Source organism: Panicum virgatum, chromosome 8N, assembly GCF_016808335.1.
Source record: "Panicum virgatum strain AP13 chromosome 8N, P.virgatum_v5, whole genome shotgun sequence".
Taxonomy (NCBI): Eukaryota; Viridiplantae; Streptophyta; class Magnoliopsida; order Poales; family Poaceae; genus Panicum; species Panicum virgatum.
This window is the reverse complement of record NC_053152.1, coordinates 34,562,865-34,585,329: the sequence shown is the minus strand read 5'-3', so window position 1 is coordinate 34,585,329 and position 22,465 is coordinate 34,562,865. Positions and strand designations below refer to the sequence as shown.

The window sequence follows — 22,465 nt, the reverse complement described above, 5'->3', positions numbered from 1 at the left end:
CGTTAAGGAAAATACACACGCCGGTGTAATTGTCCAGAAGCTGGAAACTGAAGGTACACTCACCGGATTAACCGACGTTGAAGAAAATGCATACGTCGGTGCATTGCCAAACGAAGACCGATGAAAATACATACACCGGTTGAACCGACGATGCATCGGTCAATTGCATCGGTTTAGTTGTCCAGAGAGGTGGTTTTTGGAGGAACGTGAAGAAGTTACAATCACCGGTTAAACCGACGCTAATTTTACATACACCGGTTGATTGCATCGGTTAAACCGGCGATACACCGGTTAATTGCTAACGGCTAGTTTTTCAAGTAGCAGTTTACATACACCGGTTAAACCGACGATGGCTTTGGAGGTACGTCGGATTAACCGGCGTTAAGCGTTTTTCTGGCAGCTTTTCTCCAACGGCTATATTTGCTTGTGCTGCCTATATATACCCCCAAGGCCGGGTCATTTGAGAGTGCTGGAGTTCAAGGAAGTATACAAGAGCTAAAGATCATCTCCAACCACCATAGAGCTTCATTGTACATCATATAGGCTTAAGCACACTTGTGAGAGTGCTTAGTGCTTGTTTAGGCTTAGTTCTTGAGAGAACTAGCTTGAGAGAAAGTCTTGCTGCGGCAAGCAACTTGTGTACTCGTCGTGTGACCCTCCGACTTGGTGTGGAGTGGCAACGACACTTTGTGCGGGGAAGGAGGCCCCTACTTGGTGTTAAAGCTCCAAGATAGTGAAGACGGTGCCGTGGTGACGCTTCGAGATAGACGGTGGCGGTGACCTCGTCTTTGTGACTTGGCGTCACTTAGCCTTTGCTTGTCGGGAGCCTTGGAGGCGTGGCAAGACGGTGATCAAGCGAAGAGACTCGGCATCCCACTTGTTCTTTGTGAGCAAGTGGCCGTGGACGTAGGGAGGGACTTTGGTGTCCTAACCGAACCACGTTAAATCGTGTGTCTTGGTGTCTTCACGGGAGTTTGCATATCCTCTCCCTTACCGCTTTACTTACCGCATTACGTTTCCGCATTTACTCTTTCTTGCTTACCTTTACTTTCCTAGTTAGTTTGATTAGGATTGGCTATAGGTTGCAAGTCTTTTGGGGTAAGTAGAGGGTAGCATAGATAAACCTTAGTCATAACTAGCATGTGTAGGACGTGTTAGGTTTATCTTATGCAATTAGATTGAGCCCTAGGATAGAAAAGCGATTAGCGACCCTATTCACCCCCTCCCCCTCTAGGGTCGGACACCCCGGTGATCCTTACAGACATTCAGCCCCGTAGTCAAGCCAGCTACCGTCAGGACCGTGCTCTTGCTTGCTCTCTCTCGTGGCTGGCCTGTGCACTAGCTTGATGTGAAGAACGCATTTCTTCATGGGACCTTGACTGAGACGGTTTTCGCAGCTCAGCCTACAGGATTTGAAGACACAGCTCACCCTGGGTATGTCTGCCGCCTCAACAAGTCCCTTTATGGTCTGAAGCAAGCTCCTCGGGTCTGGTATAGTCGTTTCGCTACATACCTCCTGTCACTTGGATTTGTGAATGCAAAATCGGATACCTCCCTGTTCGTGTACCACCGAGGCGTCGACACAGTGTATCTCCTGCTGTATGTGGATGATATTGTGCTCACAGCTTCCTCACAGACCGTCCTTCGTTGCACTATCTCAGCTCTTCAACGTAAGTTCAGCATGAAGGATCTTGGCGAGCTGCACCACTTCCTTGGGATGCGAGTTTAGCGCCGTGATGGTTGTTTCCTCTTATCCCAGTGATAGTACATGATGGAGATATTGGATCGGGCTGGTATGGCTGAGTGCAAACCTTGCTCTACTCCAGTTGATACTAACCCAAAGATCTCTGCTGAGACAGGTGACCCAGTTCAGGATCCGACTGATTTTCGCAGCTTGGCTGGCGCCCTTCAGTATCTGACGTTCACTCGTCCGGATATTACCTATGCAGTTCAGCAGGTCTGTCTTCACATGCATGACCCTCGGGAACCGCACTTGGCCGCGCTCAAGAGGATTCTTCGCTACATTCGAGGCACTCTGCATCTCAGTTTGGTGCTCCGTCCTACAGTGCAGCATGAGCTGGTGGTTTACTCTGATGCGGATTGGGCAGGTTGTCCTGACACACGCAAGTCCACCTCGGGCTACGCAGTGTTTCTTGGCGATAACCTCATCTCCTGGTCCTCATCCGCCGAGGCTGAATACCGCGCGGTCGCCAATGCTGTTGTTGAGGTGTCTTGGCTGCGTCAGCTTCTCAGTGAGTTACAATCTCCCTTGCACCGCGCTACATTGGTCTATTGCGACAATATCAGTGTTGTCTACATGTCCTCCAACCCGGTGCAGCATCAGCGTACCAAGCACATTGAGATTGATCTCCACTTCGTGCGAGAACGCGTTGCCCATGGTGATGTCCGTGTACTTCATGTTCCGACAACATCTCAGTATGCCGACATCTTCACCAAAGGACTGCTGTCTTCAGTTTTCACTGAGTTTAGGTCCAGCCTGAATGTTTGTTCCACTGAGGATCAGACTGCGGGGGCGTGTTAGCAAGTTGGTTATGTAACTTGGGCTCTAGCTGTGCTGGCTGCATGGGCCTTGTGCCTTGCGTCAGTTCTAGGGGCATCGGCTGCATAGGCGCCGGCCCTAGGTGTTGAGGGGTGTGCGTGTGTTTGTTAGGCATCTTGCCTATATATGTAATCCATGTACTCCACCCCTAATCAATCAATCAGCTCTCACAAAGTCCAATAAGGAAGCCAATGTACTTATCATATTGTGCATGGTTGGTAGCCTGTATATGTACTGTTGGATGATCTCAATTGGTAGCCTGATAAATTAGTAGAGGCAATCCCAATTATCATTAAGCATGACTGAAATTTTAACTCATTTTTCGGAACTTTAACCTGGTGTACAGAAACCATCGAGACAATGTTGATATTCAGAGCATAGTGTATCTCATTTATCTGTGGCGAAGTCTAATGCTACAACTCAGTTGTACTGAAAGCCTATACTGAGCATTACACGAATGCTGTTAGATAGAAAAGGTAATGCAAAACATCATTGAACTTTGGGGAGAAATCTTTACGGAGTAGGACGACATGTTAATTATTGGGATCTAGAAATCTGCTTTCATACTGACTGCCGTGGATAATAATAGTCATGATTTGGATGTGTGGTAACTGGTAACCATCCCAATGAATCTCACTAACACACACGTGTAGTACCACACGGCCTCACAACACAAAGGTCGCACCTAATTTTGCTGGTCAAGTTAGATTCATTGTAGTTTTTTTTTGACATTGATACATGCAATGTGGAAATAAAAATACTAAAAGCAGAGTTGTGAGGCACAGACTAAATTGCCATTGCAAGGCTTCAGAATTGGCTGTTGAGAAACACACCACCCAATCGACAGCACAAATCTTCAGAATTGGCTGAACAAATCGATTGGCAGGAAGCGCCTCACCTCGGGCAGCCACCAATCATCCTCTGCGTCGGCGAGCACGAACCTAGCCGGCGCCAGCCTTCTCCTCCAGCTCTTACACGAGCCCCTGCAGCAACGTGCAGAGGTGGCAACGCGGTGAGTAGAACTCGAACACCGTGGCAGGCCTCCTGTGGACCAGCGTCGCCGCCAGGGTCTGGGCCCTGTTCGGATGGTAGGAATCGGCTGGGCTGGCTACGCAGCACCACCAGCCGAACGGCTGTTCGTTACACCCAAAAGAGCTCGCTGGTGGTGGACCATCGGCTGCTGGTGACCGCTGGTCACCCTGCAAGGGATCCGGATCGGAGCGCCCCTGTTGGCAACCCTCTGCTCCGTCTGAGTAGAAAGAGGTTCACGGATTGAACCGCCCCTCACGTCATTAAAGCCCAACTGCCCCACGGGGCACCTAGGGTCGAACCAACCACACACGTGTATGTTTTTGCTTTGAGCTGGTAATTTGGTTTTTTAACAAGGATGACAATACTACCACACCGTTACGGGAACAATAAAACTACACGACACTTGGAATCCCATACATAACGATGTTTAACAAGATAGGTAAGTTTAATGCCACACAAACACTTGGAATTGAAGTTCCACAAAGCAGATTAATATAGACTAAAAACAAAACATCTGGAATGGCATTCCTGCTGTAGAGTCTGGGCAACTTAAGCGACGGCCTCAAAGAAAGCCTTCCCAGGAGCTCGCTTCTCAAGCCGGACGTGGTTACCAAGCAACTGCACAAAGGTTAAAAAAAAAGACAACAAAATCAGATTACTTGCACTGCTCATGCTCTTGAGATGAACGAACAATCTAATACATTATTTCCAACGTCGAAAACTTAATGGTTTTAATAATTGAGAGTTGAAAAGTACACAGTTTAGACAATGTTTGGGCACAAATTCAGAGATAAAGCCATCATCAAATGAATAAAGGGTCTGAGGTCAAGCTTTGTTGGTCTGAGGAGTAAGTCTGTCCATATAGGAGTATCATATACCCTCCAAAATATAGATTCTAATGTTTCAGTGCTCAGCACAACCGGTAGGCAGCTAATAGGAAAAGAACTGAATAGAGACAAGTGATCTTACCCTCTTCAAGGTTCAGATCCAACCGCTGCCTGGCAGTGACCTTGTCAATCTCCTACCCTGTTTAACACAAGGAATCATTCACTGAGTATGCTCATTCAAATTCAGAAATATGAAGACAAAGCACTAAAGACAACAGTTTCAAATACTAGCAATTAAGAGTGGATCTGAAAGAGTTTACAATTAATCTTTCGTCAAGGTGTGCTGCCACGTTCATGAATGAAATCCAAGACTTCGCAGATATTCAATTTCACAAAGTTTACTATTAATATTTAACCAAGATAGACATGAAAAATAGAAGGAATAATGCTTTCTGGTAAAGGAAAGAAGATATGATTATAATGGTTTTTTTCTTAAGCCTGATTAGAATGGTTAGTACTGAAGAACTTTGCAGAGGTTCAAAAACAGAAACATTACTAATTTATGTCTAAGTCTAACAGAACATGATTAGAAGCGTTAGTTGCATACTGCTGAATGAACTCCAGAGAGGTTGAAAAAGGAAAAGGTTACTAATTCATGTCTAACAGGACATAGGTTTACACATTCCACATTGATATAAATAATTTTGAAGTGGATCTCTCCCACTCTAAAGCAATGCACAGCTTACCTTATTGGAGTTCAGTTACCATCTCGCCCATTATGAAGTCATTGATGGATGCCATAGAAAACTCTATTGATTTACCTTCTGCCCGGTACCAGTCCTGGGTGTAAATCAGTGCTTCTACAGCCTCAGGCGTCAAGCTGCTACGGAAGTCACTAATTATTCTTTCACTAGTGCTAAAAGCAGATTCCGCAGCTACAGAAGAAGCTGGGATGGCTAGCAGATCCCTTGCTATGCAGGCTAGAATTGGATACTTGGTTGCATTACCCATCCACCACTTTAAAATGTCAAATTCTTGAGAACATGGTATTGGATTCTCCTCCAAATACCTATCAAGCTCCGTGGTCATCTGGGATTGAAGATTACTACTAAGCTGTCGATCCCAAACAGCCCATGGATCATTCTTCATGGAAGGCACTGCCTGCACATCACTTTGCTCAGCACCTAGACTCCTTTCTTTGAGAAGAATATGATTGAAACAACTGGCGAACTAGACTCTCAACCCTTTCAAATTTTTGCTTGGCTTTCTTTGGAAATGATTCCTTGAAAAGGAAGTCAATGAATTTTAGCTTAAACCTAGGATCAAACACAACAGGTACATAGAGCACTATATATGACTTATTCCAATACTTGTTGAATTTTGACCTCATTGCTTCTAACACTGTGACAATTTTTACCTGAGTACTCTTGTTGTAAAGCTAACTTGATCTTCCACATCAGATGGAAATAGAGATTGGAGGTGGGATATTTGGTACCAGATATGACATCTGTTGCATCTTTAAAGACCTTCAGCAGCCTACTGAGAACCTCAGCCTTCTCCCATTCCTCTTTTGATGGAGCATATATGTACTTTTGGTCCTCACTTTTTAACTTCTCAAAAGCAACCTTGTACTTCAAAGCTATTTTTAGCATCAACAGCGTTGAGTTCCATCTTGTAGTAATGTCAAGACCAGGCTTCTTCTTGCATGTAATCCCTTCTGCTGCAATTATTTCCTTGAACATTTGTTTACGCGATTGTGAAGAACGAATATACTTTACACTTTCACGAATGTTCTCAACAACGGATTCCACAACTTTGACTCCATCCTTGACAATGAGATTGATGACATGTCCCGCACACCGGTGATGAAGCAACTTCCCTTCTGCTGGTATCAATTTCTTGTCCACCAGATTATGCTTCAACAAGTCCATCATTGTACCATTTGCTGCAGCATTGTTAAGTGTTATTGCAAATAATTTATCTTCTATTGACCAATCTTGAATGCAAATTTGAATATTGTTCAGAAGCTCATTTCCAATGTGGGGTGTTTTCACATCGATAAACTTGATTATCCTTTTTTGCAACCTCCAGTCCATATCAATGAAGTGACAAGTTACAACAATGTACCCAAGTGTTTGGTTGCTTGTCCACATATCCGTAGTCAACGAGAACCTACATCCTGAATTCTTCAATGTTTCTTTGAGTGCAACCTTCTTCTCATGAAAGGCTTTAATGCAACCATTCCTAGTTGTAGTTCTGCATGGCACTTTGAACAATGGATTGAGACTCGCCACAAAGCTTCTAAATCCATCAGATTCTGTAAAGAGGAAGGGAATCTCATGTAATGATATCATCCGTTTCTTACATCTTCTCAAGTGGGTTAGAAGAGAACTTGTGCTTGCACCACGTTTGGCAGCCATCAGAGTATCACAATGTTTGCACTTGTCTTGCACAACCACCCCATCTTCAATTATTGGTTCAAATTCTTTCCAGCAAGCAGATCTGAAATTTTTTGTTGGCCTATCAATTGCTGCTTGGATTGATGGATTGATCCCCTCATACTGGCCATGGCTATTGTCAGCCTCAACATCACACATGTCAATATGTTCATCGAAACCTATCAATAAAAGACACAGCATGTTCATGTCTATCACAAATTCACAAGCCCGTTGTGCAAGCAGTTTATATTTAAGCACATAGTACTCACCAGCATTAGTGCTTGTGCCAGTTGGGCTTCTGTCGACCACACGATATTCGGTCGCAAGAGTAGGGATTTTGCTGTGGGATAGTAGCAATAAAGCATCGTTAGTGCAACAAAAGAAGAGCAGCACAAAAATTGGGAAAATATACAATTGCAACACTAAAATCATGGAGCAATTTCAGCACTAAAAATATATCAGCAACAAGTACGCAAACAAAGCTCCGTTAGAGGCCATGCAAAGAAGTAAATATTTCATCTGTTAGAATTAGAATTATATACAAGAAGGCACCACACCAGCATCTACCAAAATCTCCTGACAGAGACTAGGATTCTAGGAAGTAGGAAGCATGCAGGTCACAGAAAGTAGGGAAAATAAACTTGAAAAAAAAGGAATAAGACATCTGAACTGTCCTTCACAGAAATATTGTTGAAACAAATCCTGTTTGAAAATTAATTTTTTATTCGGTATAAACCATACAGTAATAGTTTGCATAACACTTGAGGGAATTGTAGGGTGCAACCTACTTCATATTAGGATATGGCCACTATTCACTTTCAGATGGTTTGAACACGAATAGCAAACTGCATTCAGGAATGGAACTACTGATAGTATTTTTTTCAAGGGAGAACAGGCCATTACAAATATAGCACGCAGCAACACAAGGTCAGCCCACTTCACAACATTCACTGAGGAGCTTCAGAAATGGCTATAGGAAAAGAACAACGAGCAGAAGATGGCTATAGGAAAAGAAAGAGCATACGAATCAAAGGATATCTCACCATGGATCATCTTGCGATGGCAGAGGGGTGGGATCCAAGCTTTGAGGATTCTCGTTGTGGCGGCGAGGTGATGGAGTCAGGGCTGAATGGTCCGGAGGCAATACCAATGGTGATGAAGTTCCGGCCATCGAGACCGCTGCAGGGAAGCTTCGCTCTTGCCGACGATGGGATCCGAGATCAAGAGGCAGCTCCATCGTGGAGGTATCTCTTGACAGTGGCTCTCCGTTTTGGTGCCCACCAGGGTGTGCCCGGGGGCGGCCTCGTGCACGGTGGTGACCGATCGGTAGTTGGCGAGGTAGTGCTCTCCGCCGACGACGCAGAAGCTGAGCACACGACGCTCGTCGTCGAGGATCTCGAGCCGCTCGCGACTGCTGGTGGATCCACAAGGCAGGGGCACACACGGCCCCCTCCCCTCCTCTCACCCGACCGCGGGACTCTGCACCAGGGTTTACCTTCCCGACCGGTCCGGCCAAAACGGAGGAGGCCGGTTCCGGTATACCGGTTCGGTTTGGCCAGTAACCGGTCGGAACCGGTCAAATTCAAATTTGAATTCAAAAGCCGCCGTGCAATCGGTTCGGACTGGTATACCGGTCGGTTTGACCGGTTTACCGGCCGGTTTGACTGGTAACCGGCCAAATTCAATTTTTTTTCTTTTTAGGTTTAAATTCAAATGCCCGCAAAGTATACTAAATGAATGTTTGTATAACATGTTTTAGTCTAAATGAACCCTCCAATCTTTTTTTGTACTACTTTTACATTGTATTGGTATACTTTTGTATGCACACTTTTTTTTGTTTAACTTCAAATCGCCGCAAACTATACTAAATGAACGAATTTGTGAGAAAATTTGACACCATTAGATTCGTCGCACCTTGAAATATTTTTAGGATTTTTTTAGAATTTTTCATTATTTGAATTTAAATTTGAATTTTGAATTTGGGCCGGTTTGGTACCCTACGCGCGCTGCCCCCTGGCGCCCCCGCCGCGGGCCGCCTGCAGGCCGTGCCGCCGCCCCCTGTGACGGCCGACGGAGTGCTGTTGTCGTGACTCGTGAGGGAGGAGGAGGGGCGGCGCTGTCGCGGGAGGAGGGCGCCGTCGGGTCGACCCTAGGGTCGATTGGGATCGATTGGATCTCGACCTTACCGCCCCTCTTCTGGTTAGGGTCGAACCGCTTCGGCCCATGGGCTAAAATGAGGAGAGGATCGACTTCACAAGTGGGTCGACCCGGACCCTTGGCAGACTGAACCGCTGGATGGCTGATGGCTGGGCTGATCAGCCCAGCCAATTTCCAGCCAATTTCCACCAGCCGAATAGGTTCCTGGTCGGTCGCGCGGGCCTCCCGCAGCATGCGCGCTCTGCTCTGGCTGGCCCAGCTTGATGGTGCCACCACGGCTGCCGCCGCCGCCGCCGGTCTCCCAGTCTCCCTACTCGTGGCCGGCAGCGCGCACAGGAAGAAGGCGCCTGTGTTCACTTGGTTGTGCCTTGTGGCTAGTGCTGATTTGTTATGAGAGAACAGTAGTGCTGATTGGCTGGTAGTTGGTGGCAGATGCTAATTTAATATGAGAGAACAATACTGCTGGTTGATTGGCTGACAAGGCAAACGAATACAACAGATATAAATAGATATAAATATAGTCATATAACTTAAAAAAATTGATCCGTGAGAACTATCGCTAAGGCCAGTCTTAGTGGGAGTGTCATCGATATAGTTACCAAAACTGGAAATTTGAGAACTGTGTCAGTAGGGTGTCATGGTGATGACCCACCTTTTACATTTCATGACACCCCTCTCTTCTTTCCCCTCATACTATTGATACATGTTAGTAAATTTAATGTCCATGACACTCCTATAACATTCCCATTAAAATTGGCTTAAATAACTTATTTGACTAGTTTTAACTTGTGCTAGTGCTCATTTATTATGAGACAAAAATACTGCTAGCTGTCTCGTGGCTGGTGCCGCTGATCGACTCCTTTGCCTCACCGGAGTCGAATACGAACTGCGTGGTCCTCTTGGGCTTACTGTCGTGTATAAATACTCGTTTAAAATTCTTTAATGACCAGTGCCCCAACAAAGCCACACTTTCCCTCAGTCTAAGCTTCTCCACGAAGCCGGGACGAAACCCTAGCTTCCGCCCCTGAAAACCCCAATTCCAGAGCCATCCAGAGGTATCCTTGGAGAGCGGGGCCTCTGATGGACGGCGCCGCCTCCCCGCAGGCTTCGGCGGAGGCCGGCGGCGCCGCGGATCTGGATCCCCGCCGCCCCGCGGCCGCCGCGGTGGTGGTGCCTCTTAGCCCCTCCCCTTTCTTTGAGCTAAATCCCGTGCAAGATTCACTTCACCGTTTTCTCGCGATTGATAGGCGGGTGCTGTTTTCGGCCGTGTCGCAGGAGGAGGGGCAAGGATATGTGGACTCGTTACTCAGGGTGTCGCTTCAACTGCTCCGGAAGGGTCTGCCCTACGAAATCCGGCGCCAAGGCCTGAAGCTGATGCTGGTTATTATTCCCTCACTGCGTTTCCCCACCTCCTCTATATTGGGATGATTATTGCTGTTGCTGAGTCGCAGCTAGATTTAGATAGTTCAAAATCGTGTTCTTTCTGCATCTTCTGAAGCCTTTCTTGCCAGTTTGCACTGCATCGGGAGGTGATTTCTATTTTACATCACTCCCACAGGTGTGCTTGGAAGTGCATCACGCTTAACATTTAGTTTTGAGCCTCTCTTGATTGAAAATGTTTGTTCTATTTTTTTTGCCAGGACAAGATAGGCGACAATGCTGACTAAAACTTGACAATCTTTGTGTTCTCCTTAGTTGTTTTCACCCGATAGTTCATTATCTCTTTGCTTAGATATAAATAAACTGCTTCTTACACATGCAATTTGCTAACCAAGGGGTATGGTTGGTATGGTGGGCTGACTAGTGGGCTGGGCTAGCCAAGTGCTTTCAGCACAGTTCCTTTCCCTTCTTTTCTTCGTTTCTCCTTTTCTTTTTGTTTTTTTTTATTTCCTCCACATCCTGCTGCTATCACTTGCTTCCTTGCTGCTAAGGCATCGCCTGCCTCGCCTAGGTGCCTGGAAAGGATCGGCTCGCCTCGCCTCGCCTCGCCCTACCGCCTTTGAAACACAGCTTATGTGTGGAACACTGCTGGAGTATGTTGATAGTAAACTTTGTGGGCAGATTAAGAATCTTTCTGGTGGTTTAGAAGTCGCCTCTTCTGAATTTTCTCTTGATGATTTGCCACTCTGTTCATGGAAATAGCCAACATGCCACTCTTTGCATAATGTAGCATTATTTTAATTTATTTGTCTGCCAAATTTGGCATTCAAGATAATGTTGCTGTGCTCTTCCTCGTCAACCATCATTACCTCAATCCGCCATGGGTAGCACTAAGAGAAAAGCTTCTCCAGGGGAGCAGGTTCTAAGGCACATTGACCATGCTCGTCTGTTTGAACACCTCCATCCTTTGCCACTACTTGGCAAATGCAACTATTCTTTGAGTGGCATATGATCGAAGGCGAAGTGTGGAGTAGCAATTCTAAACTGTCAACTGACTCATTTCAAATTCTTAAATTCTTTTCATTATGAACTTTGCATCCAGGATTGCATCATTCTTGCTTTGATATATTTCGCTTGTTGCTTTGATCATTACTTAGCTATTAACATTTGCATTTCTATATTCGCAGCACCTGTTGAGATATAGGTGGGATGAGCTTCACATATCTCGAGCTGTTGATGGAACTTCTCTTCCAGCAGATATGAAGGTTAAAATTGGATTTTCTTCCACATCTTTGACTCGGTTTCCATTTATGGAATTTAATAGATTTTCTGGCCAAAAAGCATAAACTGGATATCACTAATTTCTGCATACCCTTTACAAGTGAGATGACATAGCATATTGATAATCCTCCCCCCTTTTCTATTTTAAACAAGCTTGCTTTGCAATTATTATATGCACACAGTTTACTTGATTGTTGGTACATGTTGTGTAGAAACAAGTTGCTAATTTGCTTGTTAAGTCATTTCTTCTCTTGCTAACTTGATAGATAAGGAATTGACGAAGTGGCATGTTTTGTTCTGGGCTATGTGTATTAACCGCGCTGTTGGGCGTCCTTTTATTTAATATTAATTGTATAATCACAAAATTGACCAATATTATGAGAATATTGAATTTTCTGTTATGCTGAGAGAATAAAGTATTTTCATGCAGGATTTGTTTTCTCTTCCACACATCACCGAGGAAGATGTGCTTGCCTTTGTTGGAAGTAACATAACTGCTTATTCTGTGGAACAGAAGCATGGTAAGATTCCATCATTTTGCATTAAGGTACCACATACATGGAACCACATGAAAGCTCTGGCTTCTGGGTGCACAGAAAGTCAAATTTACAATCACCAAACCTGCATGTAGAAAATTGTATCTTCATGTGCAAATTGCTATGCAAAATAATAGGCTTGCTTTGGTGTACATAAGCCTGAGTGTACCTGCATTATTTTTACAATACTGCATGTCTGCGGCACAAAGAGGCACAGCCACTATCAAGGAAAGGGAAGATTAGGAAAGAGATTTGAGTTGGGATTTGGGAAGTGTTTTAGCCATCCAATGCGTCTGTCACTTGCTGAATCCAGCAAATAAATAAACTTGCTCCTAGTTTGCTATCCAGGCCAATCTAGTTTTCCATTGCTACCCCTGCTAGGCTTCTCTGCCATCATGAATCAAATTACCAGTGGCGATCATGTCCCCAGCTGTACTATCTTTACAACCAACCTAGAGAATTAGGTAACATCATTATTTTGGTTGCTAAATTATAATCCCATTGTTCCTGCAATTTGTATGAAACATTTGAGTGGTGCAATGGTTACCTTGTGTTTGATGGATCTGCTTTGAGCATCCCGACCGCTCTACAGGCCTTCAAAGATGAATCTCATTGGTGGGTAGTAGGGGGAGCTAAAGGGCTTAATGGTCTGGGGCTGGGAAGTGCTACCTAGGTGCCTTTTAGCATGATCCTTTTATCCCTGGTCAGGTCCTTTCTTTTGTTTCTGTGTTTTCTCTAGGAAAAACTTATTCACCTCTCATCAATCTGATCCAAGGTGATGAGCTGGGCTTGTAATGGGATCATTCTCTTCTTAATACAATGATACACAGCTCTCCTGCGTATTCGGAAAAAGTAATGGTTACCTTGTCCACCCCCTTGCTCGCTGTTGTTTATAGGAAACTAAAATATTTCCTAGTGCGGGAGAACCAATTAATTCTTTTTTTTTCACAAAAGAACATGAATTCTTGCGCAAACTCGTATTTCCTTGCCCAGGACCGAGGCTAGGCAAGAACAGACAAGGGAATCAAAATGTCTGAAGTTGTCCAAATGGAGAAATAGGGTGGCTGTTATGGGCAATAATCTATCTTCCTTTCTACTTGGCCACTGGATACTAGTGGAATTGTCATCCACTTGAGACATATTACTGCTACTACCTATGTGTTTATTTTCTTCTTGCAACTTGTAATTGAGCCTGGAGAAACAGTAGACTAGGCAGGATGCTTGTGTCTTGTTGGATGTATACCTGAATTTTAAGGTATGGTTTGTTTTCTGGTGGCCTATGCATCTGTAAATAGGCTGTGGTGCTTGTTCTTCGTACTATATAACTAACGCTATAGACATTATTTGTAAAGAATATGCTATCAAAATTGTGAAAATGATATCCCATATTCTTATATTCCTTTTCATCCTTCAGCAAGGGAAGAAGGAAATCAGGATGGAGGAGCTACACAGCCTTCCTCTGGCTCTTATATAATGCCATCTACTCCAAGTACTTACATGACATCAGGACTGCATCCTTGGGCTCAAAAAAATGTTGAAAGTTTGGGTTTATCTGTTGCTCTTTCCTATTTCCATGATCTGCCCACAAGACAGCCTTCTTTCAGTTCCTGTTCTGCTCCTTCATTTGCCAGATCTAATGATATTTCTTGTACCACGAACCACAAGAAATTAGATGACAATCTCATCCTTTGTCCCCGACTCTATTGCACCTCTTTTCCACTTCACGGTTCAGTTCCTATCTCTTGGTTGCGGTTGGGTACAAAATTCCCGAATGGCAATGCAGCCAAGAGTTTAAACCTTAATCCAGAACATGAAATCAATACTGGTGTTACTGAAGGAGCCACCGAGTTTGTTGATGACAGAAATCCGGTAAGCATATCTATTTTTTTTCCCCAGTCTCTTAATATGTCTTCTTGTAAGTAAGGAGTCACTGGCTGAGGTACTGACCTTGTCAGTTTATGCATGGGACTGCGAAACATAAAGAAAGAATCTGGATAGCTGGAGCAGTATTTACCTTGTTCAATTGTGGCATGACCTGGCGGTGATGGGCCAACCGTAACCGTGGAGCGGAACCAACACAAAATACTCGAGCATTACCCCACCCCACCCCAACCCATACCCGCCTGCCAGCCCACCTGCCCAACAGTCAGAGTAGCAGGGAAAACAGAATGAAAGGAACCCCAAGCTGACAAATTTGGGCACTCACTACATTACTGCAACTACAGAGTTGAGGGCAAGCTACTTATTAGCCATCATATCTACCTTTTGGCTTTTTAAGACTGAAAAAGCTATTGTAGCAAAACAGACAGATATCTCTTCGTGATTATTGTTTAGTTGAAAGTATTTTTCGTGGTGCAGGGCATTGAGGGAACCATGTCAGGCTATCAAGAAAAGGGCCAGCTACTTCTTGTGGAGCATAATATCCTATCTGAAGCATTTGTCAATGTGACATCCTTTCCTTGGTATGTTGACAACAACAATTACACCTTTCATGTTTATTCATAATCTCAAGTGCACTAAGTTATGGTGTTACAACTTCTGCTCATTTTCAGGGTTCAAGACATGGAGTATTTGCTTACAAATATTTTGTGCACTTTAAACGAAATTTGGAACCAGTCAGACTGGGAAGACAAATATATGCATTCTATATATTGTTTATCTGGTCTTCTTGACAACTACCAATTTAGGAGGACTGTTTGCTCATTGGTAAAATCATTTGAGAAGCTGCTTGGTAACAGAATTTTGGAGTCTGCAGGATTTCGGGAAGAACCTTCAGTGTCCGCTGACTATGTGTACTCATCTACCCTTCCAAAGTTGATGCTTCCCCTAATCTTACGGGTAAATAGCTATCTCCAACACTTTGTTTCCTGACACCGATGCTAATGACATGATGCAAAAAAAAAATCAGTGTAGTAGATTACATGATGCAGGAAAGGAAAGCCCACCATTTAAAAAAACTTGACCTGCGAGGGAAAGGAAAGCCCACCATTGTTGCACTGATTTATGAGCTCGCCCTAGGACTTTCTGTTGCTTTACCTTAAATGTACCTTGTTGTTTGTGGTGTTTGGATGTGACTCTGTATTTATTAAGTTTATTTTTTTCCTTCAGATTCTTAATTGTATACAAATGCTTTGGAGCGAACCAATTAGTTATGATCTGTCAAGGTTAACAGCCAAGAAAATTAAGTTTCTATTAGAGAATGGTAAACTGCCTGACAGTGATGAAGCTGATATGCTGCAGAATTCAGAAACTTGGTCACAGAAAATTCGTGAATCTGGGTAAGTGTGCTATATAGAGCAGTTGGGAACCTGCTTTCTACTTCTTAATTTCCAACACAGATACTATTTGTTCTTTTAAATAGACCCTACATGGGAGAGGAATTGTATCACCTTTATGCTTTCTAATAAAATCTTCCTAATCTTTTTTCCATGATTCTCTTCAAGATATGTGCTTATATATTCTTGAATATCATTATGCAGTGCATTTTTGTTGGAAACGCTTTTAAGTGCCCCATAAAATAGACTTTTACAAAATGCAGCACAATTAGTTTAGCCCAAATGATTTTGAGCCTGTTAAATGCCTATATTTGACTATTTGAGCATGAGTTATCTGTATAACATTGCAGGTACAATGTCATTCGTTTGTGTGCTTCTGTTAAGGGAGCATTCTATGGATTATTAGACAGGCCATCAATCATCAATGTTCTCGCTGAAAATGTGAGCTCAATGGAATTTAATCATTTGGGAAAGCTCATAGAACTTGTATTCATTCCATTGGTTAAAAATTGCCCTCGTGACTGTTGGGATGAATGGATGGTTGGGTTGTTAGAACCTGTATTTAGCTACTGTGAAGAGATCTTATATTATGCATGGTTCACTTTTCTTCATGGGGGCAGGGCTATTGTTCGACCTTATCTTGGTAATCCCAGTGGACCAGAAGAAATAGTCAGCCAATATGAAAAGGAGATATTGCTCAAATTTACTCGTTCTATATCTGATCTGCTTGGGGTTTTAGCATCAGAAAGACTAAATAGTGGTCTTTCACTTTTGAGTTATCGATTGAAAACTAGCACAATGGCTGATATACAAGACTTAAAGTCCATATCTTCCAACTCCATTATTGGGTACGAAAATATTCGGTTGTGTTTTCTGTGTGTGATTTTAACTTTCAAGACCTTTTCTAAGCTCACATTTATGATTGCCTGTAGGTATCTTTTACTCCATAACTGCTTTCGGAGGTTAAGTATGTACTTGTTTGGGTGTTTGGCGGATTATCAAGCAGCAGAGAATGCATTGCCGTTTTGCTATTCTTTAATTCATATTGCAAAGGCTACTAATAATGAGAGACTGAACCAGTTTGTTCTTGATGAAATGCTTCCAACTATTATACTGCTGCTTGGTGTCGATGTCAAGAGTGCAATCTCACAGCTGAGTTCCTCACTAAATTCAACCACACAAGAAGTTGCTAGGAATAATGTTACTTGTCTTTGTCGGGAAATCTATGAAGTGTACATGGATAATCAGGCAAGTCCTTAAGTTTAGTTCTTTCCATTCTGTACTTGTAAAAGTAGTGATTTCAGGGGTTGCAACCATGAGATCAAATTAACTTGACATGTTTCAATGTTGTCTTCTGTACTTACTGCTAGTTCTGTACCTTAAATCTGAATACTTTATGGTAAGATAAATTATATTAAACGGATTCCCTTAAAAAGTTGGAGAAATCTAAGTTCCTATCTGGTAGTTGGTGGTTGTAAGGTCGTCTGTTTCCTTGGATAATAAGGCTACATGTTGATTTGAATTATATGGCTGAATAATAGCTGGAGTATTGAGAGGGTAATCCTCCATAGTGTAAGACTTAATCTGCAGCTGTCCCTAAGCTGATCTTGGTCAAGGCAAGTCTGCAGTTTGCTAGCAGCCTTTGTTGACTTGCAGCTTTTGTTGACTTATGGCTCTAGGCCACTAATGATAGAAGTTATTAGCCATAAGTGGTAGCACCTTAGAGTAGGTAGCAATGGTGTATAAATATGAGTGCAATGCAATGAGAAAAGGCAGTTCAGTTTGCCACATTCCAGTCTCTAGCTCTCAGCCAACGCAGAGAGCTGTGAGTGTATGTGTGTGTAGAGGAGCTCAGCTCTTCTTCTACCTTGGAGCAAAGGAGAGGGAGAGGAAGGTGAGCAGGTTGCTTACCTGACCCTTGGATTGCAGGGATCAACAAGTGGCATCAGAGCCGTACGGTGTCGTTCTAGCCTAGCGGCTGAACGATGGCTGGCAATGACTCCCCGGCGTCCAGTGCAGGCGACAAGGGGAAGGATGTCTCGGAGGTTGTGTTCAGGACGGTGCGGGAAACGAGCTCGCGGGACTGGCCGCAGCTCACTCGCACCAACTATGGCGAGTGGGTGGTGCTGATGAAGTGGCGGCTCAAGGCGCGCAAGCTCTGGACGGCCGTGGAAGTCGGCACCAAAGAAGAGGATGAAGACGTCCAGGTCATGGACGCACTGCTGTCATCCACGCCACCAGAGTTCCACGAGGCCATCGGCAACAAGAAGACGGTGAAGGAGGCATGGAACATGCTTGCTTCATTCCGCGTTGGCTCGGATCGAGCCAAGAGGGCCAAGGCGCAACAGCTGCGCAGGGACTTCGACGACCTGAAGTTCCGCCACGGCGAGGCTGTGGAGGACTTTGCGCTCCGACTCCAGTCGTTGGCAAGCCAGTTGGCAACGCTGGGGAAGAAGTTGGAGGAGGACGTCGTCTGCAAGCTGCTCCGCGCGTGCCCGGCCAAGTACAGCCAGATGGCGGTTACAATCGAGGCCACTTTGGACCTGGATCAGGTCTCACTCGAGGACGTCGTCGGTCGACTTCGCCTGGCCGAAGCGCGTTCTGATGCGCCGCTGGAGCGGAGGCAGGAGAGCGGCAAGTTGCTGCTCACCGAGGAGTGGAACGCGCGCATGAAGCGGCGGACCGGGGAGAACTTAAGCCGCGGCGGACCGGGGAGAACTCCTCAAGCCGCGGCGGGTATGCCGGCGGCAACAAGGCGCGCGGGAATCTGCGCGGGAAGGGGCAAAAGAAGAAAAACTTCGACCCCGATGCCTGCCGCAAGTGCAGCAAAATAGGGCACTGGGCTAAGGAGTGCCCGGAGCGGAAAGAGAAGAAGGAGGAGGCCCACCTAGCTCAAGAAGAGAGCGACGACGACCACGCGCTGTTGATGGTGCAATACTGCGCGCTGAAGGATGGCGAAGCAGAGGAGGCGGACACGGAGCAGAGGACTGCGCCGCAGCCCGTCAACCTTGACGAGCCAGAGGCGCGGGTGTTGCTGGGCGCGGTCGACGACGAGCTGGAGCAGAGGTGGTACCTGGACTCTGGGGCTAGCAACCACATGACGGGGAGCAGGGCCGCCTTCTCTGACCTCGACGAAAGCAAGACCGGGACGGTCAAGTTCGGCAATGGCTCGCGGGTCATCATCCGCGGGCAGGGCACGGTCCTCTTCAGGTGCCGCAACGGTGAGCACCGCGCACTCCAGGACGTGTTCTACATTCCCCAGCTGCGCTCAAACATCGTGAGCTTGGGGCAGCTGGATGAGCACGGGTCCGAGGTGCTCATCAAGATCGGAGTACTGAGCATCAGGGACCGGGAACAGCGTCTTCTCGCCAAGGTAACACGTTCCCGTAACCGGCTTTATCTCCTGGATTTGAAGGTGGAGCAGCCGGTGTGTCTCGCGGCGGCATGCACGGAGGAACCATGGCTGTGGCATGGGAGGTTCGGCCACTTGAGCTTCGAGGCGCTTGGACGCCTGGGCAAGATGGTGACTGGGCTGCCGCAGATCAAGCACGTCGACGAGCTCTGCGACAGCTGCTTGGCCGGGAAGCAGAGGCGTCTGCCGTTTCCAAAGACGGCCAAGTACCGGGCGCAGGAGGTGCTCCAGCTGGTCCACGGAGACCTGTGCAGGCCCATCACGCCGGCGACGCATGGTGGTCGGAGATACTTCCTCCTGCTCGTGGACGATTGCAGTCGGTTTATGTGGCTGCAGCTCCTGACGAGCAAAGATGAGGCGGCGGAGGCCATCAGGCGGTTCAAAGCGCGGGCAGAGGCGGACTCCGGGAAAAGGCTGCGCGTCCTCAGAACCGACCGTGGCGGCGAGTTCACGGCGGTGGAATTCGCCAGCTACTGCGCAGGAGAGGGAGTGGCGCGTCAACTGACGGCGCCATATTCGCCACAGCAGAATGGCGTAGTCGAGCGGCGAAACCAAACCATCGTTGGGATGGCACGCTCGATGATGAAGGCGAAGGCGATGCCGGCGGAATTCTGGGGCGAGGCGGTGAGCACGGCGGTGTTCATCTTGAACCGCTCACCGACCAAGGCCCTGAAGGGGATGACGCCGTATCAGGCGTGGTATGGGCGTAAGCCAAACGTCTCGTACCTACGCACGTTTGGCTGCATCGGGCACGTGAAGACAGTCAAGCCAGGCCTTGGGAAGCTTGAAGATCGGAGCACCAAGATGGTGTTCCTGGGCTATGAGGATGGGACGAAGGCCTATCGGCTCTACAACCCAGCCCGGGGGAAGGTGGTGGTGTCCCGGGATGTCGTTTTCGACGAGACGGCGGCATGGAGTTGGAGCACGCCCACGGCAGGGGAACCAGAGGGGTTCGGCGGCGGATTGACGGGCGAATTCGTCGTCGAGCAGCTGGTGATCGAGCGCCGGAGTGGTGCAGAGGAGGCAGCGCAGGAGCCAGAAGCGGAGGCGGTGGAGCCTCCAAGTCCTGGCACGGCGGAGGTTCCGCCAAGTCCTGGCGAGGCGATTTCAGCGTCCCTAGCCTCCCCTGTTTTTCCAGAACAGGTGACCCCGACAGCGGCGGCGGATCTTGAGCTCGCATCCCCCCGTCCTCCTACTCGGAGTTCGTGGATTCCTACCACGACGGAGAGGAGCTCTGATTCAGGCGAGTGGACGACGTCATCGGTGATGCAGAGCTGCCGGGGCTGGCCTCGCGTCTCACCGATCCAGAGCTCATGCTCATGAGCGCGGAGGAGCCGGCCACGTTCGCGGTTGCGGAGCGTGACGCGGACTGGCGGAAGGCCATGATGGAGGAGATGCGGTCAATCGAGGACAACCGCACCTGGGAGCTGGTCGATCCGCCGGCGGGATGCCGGCCGATTGGCCTGAAATGGGTCTACAAGGTAAAGCGGGACGAGCGTGGCGCCATTGTCAAACACAAGGCTCGGCTCGTTGCCCGTGGTTTTGTGTAGCGTGAAGGGATTGATTTCGAGGAGGTGTTCGCGCCGGTGGCTCGGATGGAGTCGGTGCGGTTGCTGCTAGCTCTTGCGACGGTAAAGGACTGGCAGGTCCATCACCTCGACGTCAAATCGGCGTTCTTGAACGGCGACCTGGAGGAGAAGGTCTACGTCAAGCAGGCGCCGGGCTTCGCGATGCCGGGGGCAGAGCACAAGGTGCTCCGGCTGTGGAAGGCTCTGTATGGGCTGCGGCAAGCTCCCAGGGCGTGGAACGCCAAGCTCGACACCACCATGGGTGAGCTTGGGTTCGCACGCTGCGCCACCGAGCATGCGCTGTACACACGACGACGGGGGAAGGAAGAGCTCATCGTCGGCGTGTACGTGGATGACCTGATCATCACCGGAGCTCGGGCGCAGGACATTGAAGCGTTCAAATGTGAGATGGCGGCTCGTTTCAAGATGAGCGATCTCGGCGTACTCTCCTACTACCTCGGCATCGAGGTAAAGCAAGGGAGGGACTCCATCGCGCTGGGCCAGCGCGCCTATGCGCTCAAGCTGCTGGAGCAGGCCGGGATGACGGGCTGCAAGCCCATGGCGACGCCGATGGAGGAGCGGATCAAGCTGTCGAAGAACAGCACGGCGGCGAGGGTGGACGCAACGCGTTACCGGAGCATCGTCGGCGGGCTGCGGTGGCCGATGCATACGCGGCCGGACATCACGTTCGCGGTCGGGTATGTGAGCCGATTCCTCGAAGACCCGCGGGAGGACCACTGGACAGCGGTCAAGCGGGTGCTGCGCTACGTCCAGGGCTCTCTGGACATGGGCGTCGTCTTCCCCAGGCACGGCGGGCTTCAGCTGACGGCATTCAGCGATGCGGACATGGCTGGAGATGTGGATGGACGGAAGAGCACCACAGGTGTGCTCGTCTCCCTTGGAACCGCACCGGTGGCTTGGTAGTCACTGAAGCAGAAGGTGGTGGCGCTGTCAACCTGTGAATCAGAGTACATTGCAGCGGCCACCGCGGCGTGCCAAGTCGTTTGGCTGCGTCGGCTGCTGGGTGAGCTCACTGGCGTTAAAGCTCGCTCGCCAGCACTCAAGGTGGACAACCAGCCGGCCATTGCGCTGGCAAAGAACCCCGTCTTTCACGACCGAAGCAAGCATATCGATGTGAAGTTCCATTTTCTTTGGGACTGCGTCGATGGGGGGCACCTTGTCATCGAGTTCGTCGACACCGGACGGCAACTCGCTGACATCCTCACCAAGTCGCTCGGGCGTCTTCGGTTCTCGGAATTGAGGAAGATGATCGGCATGGATGAGGTCCAAGGCTAGCAACAGGATTAGGGGAAGTAATGTAAGACTTAATCTGCAGCTGTCCCTAAGCTGATCTTGGTCAAGGCAAGTCTGCAGTTTGCTAGCAGCCTTTGTTGACTTGCAGCTTTTGTTGACTTATGGCTCTAGGCCACTAATGATAGAAGTTATTAGTCATAAGTGGTAGCACCTTAGAGTAGGTAGCAATGGTGTATAAATATGAGTGCAATGCAATGAGAAAAGGCAGTTCAGTTTGCCACATTCCAGTCTCTAGCTCTCAGCCAACGCAGAGAGCTGTGAGTGTATGTGTGTGTAGAGGAGCTCAGCTCTTCTTCTACCTTGGAGCAAAGGAGAGGGAGAGGAAGGTGAGCAGGTTGCTTACCTGACCCTTGGATTGCAGGGATCAACACATAGTGCTTAAATGACACTCATTGTCTATATTTTATAGCCAGGGGTCAACAGTTGGGATCCCTTAAAGAATTAACCATTCTATGACTTCTAACTTATCTGGCAAGTCTAACCAACCTTGTGGGTGACTCTAAAACTTACCGGCGAAGTCAACTTGATGAGGGGGGTGACAGTGGCAGGTGACAGCTTGCTGGCTGTACCCCTCCTGTGGACCGTAGGTGTCTTGGCAGTGGCAGCCCTAGCCCTGGCTTCCACTATCTCTGATCAGGTCAGCTCTTCTAGCCCATGGGCAATGGACCCATAATAGCATCACTGT

The 22,465-nt window shown here is 47.4% G+C and overlaps 1 protein-coding gene across 5 annotated transcripts in view; it reads left to right on the top strand.

The window, feature by feature from the left end:
• The first annotated feature begins 9,962 nt into the window (after positions 1-9,962).
• Positions 9,963-22,465, top strand: part of LOC120686267 — a 45,379-nt gene continuing 32,876 nt past the window's right edge. For 3 of the 5 annotated variants that reach the window (XM_039968454.1, XM_039968458.1, XM_039968457.1), the window contains exons 1-10: positions 9,972-10,184; positions 10,290-10,394; positions 11,582-11,659; positions 12,106-12,196; positions 13,626-14,080; positions 14,570-14,673; positions 14,764-15,049; positions 15,320-15,489; positions 15,837-16,334; positions 16,419-16,734. In XM_039968454.1, coding sequence (XP_039824388.1) covers positions 10,095-10,184; positions 10,290-10,394; positions 11,582-11,659; positions 12,106-12,196; positions 13,626-14,080; positions 14,570-14,673; positions 14,764-15,049; positions 15,320-15,489; positions 15,837-16,334; positions 16,419-16,734 — 2,193 coding nt within the window. In that variant the 5' untranslated portion in view covers positions 9,972-10,094. Of the gene's footprint in view, positions 10,185-10,289; positions 10,395-11,581; positions 11,660-12,099; positions 12,197-13,625; positions 14,081-14,569; positions 14,674-14,763; positions 15,050-15,319; positions 15,490-15,836; positions 16,335-16,418; positions 16,735-22,465 lie in introns of those variants that run through there. The other 2 variants (XM_039968455.1, XM_039968459.1) reach the window with 2 other exon arrangements.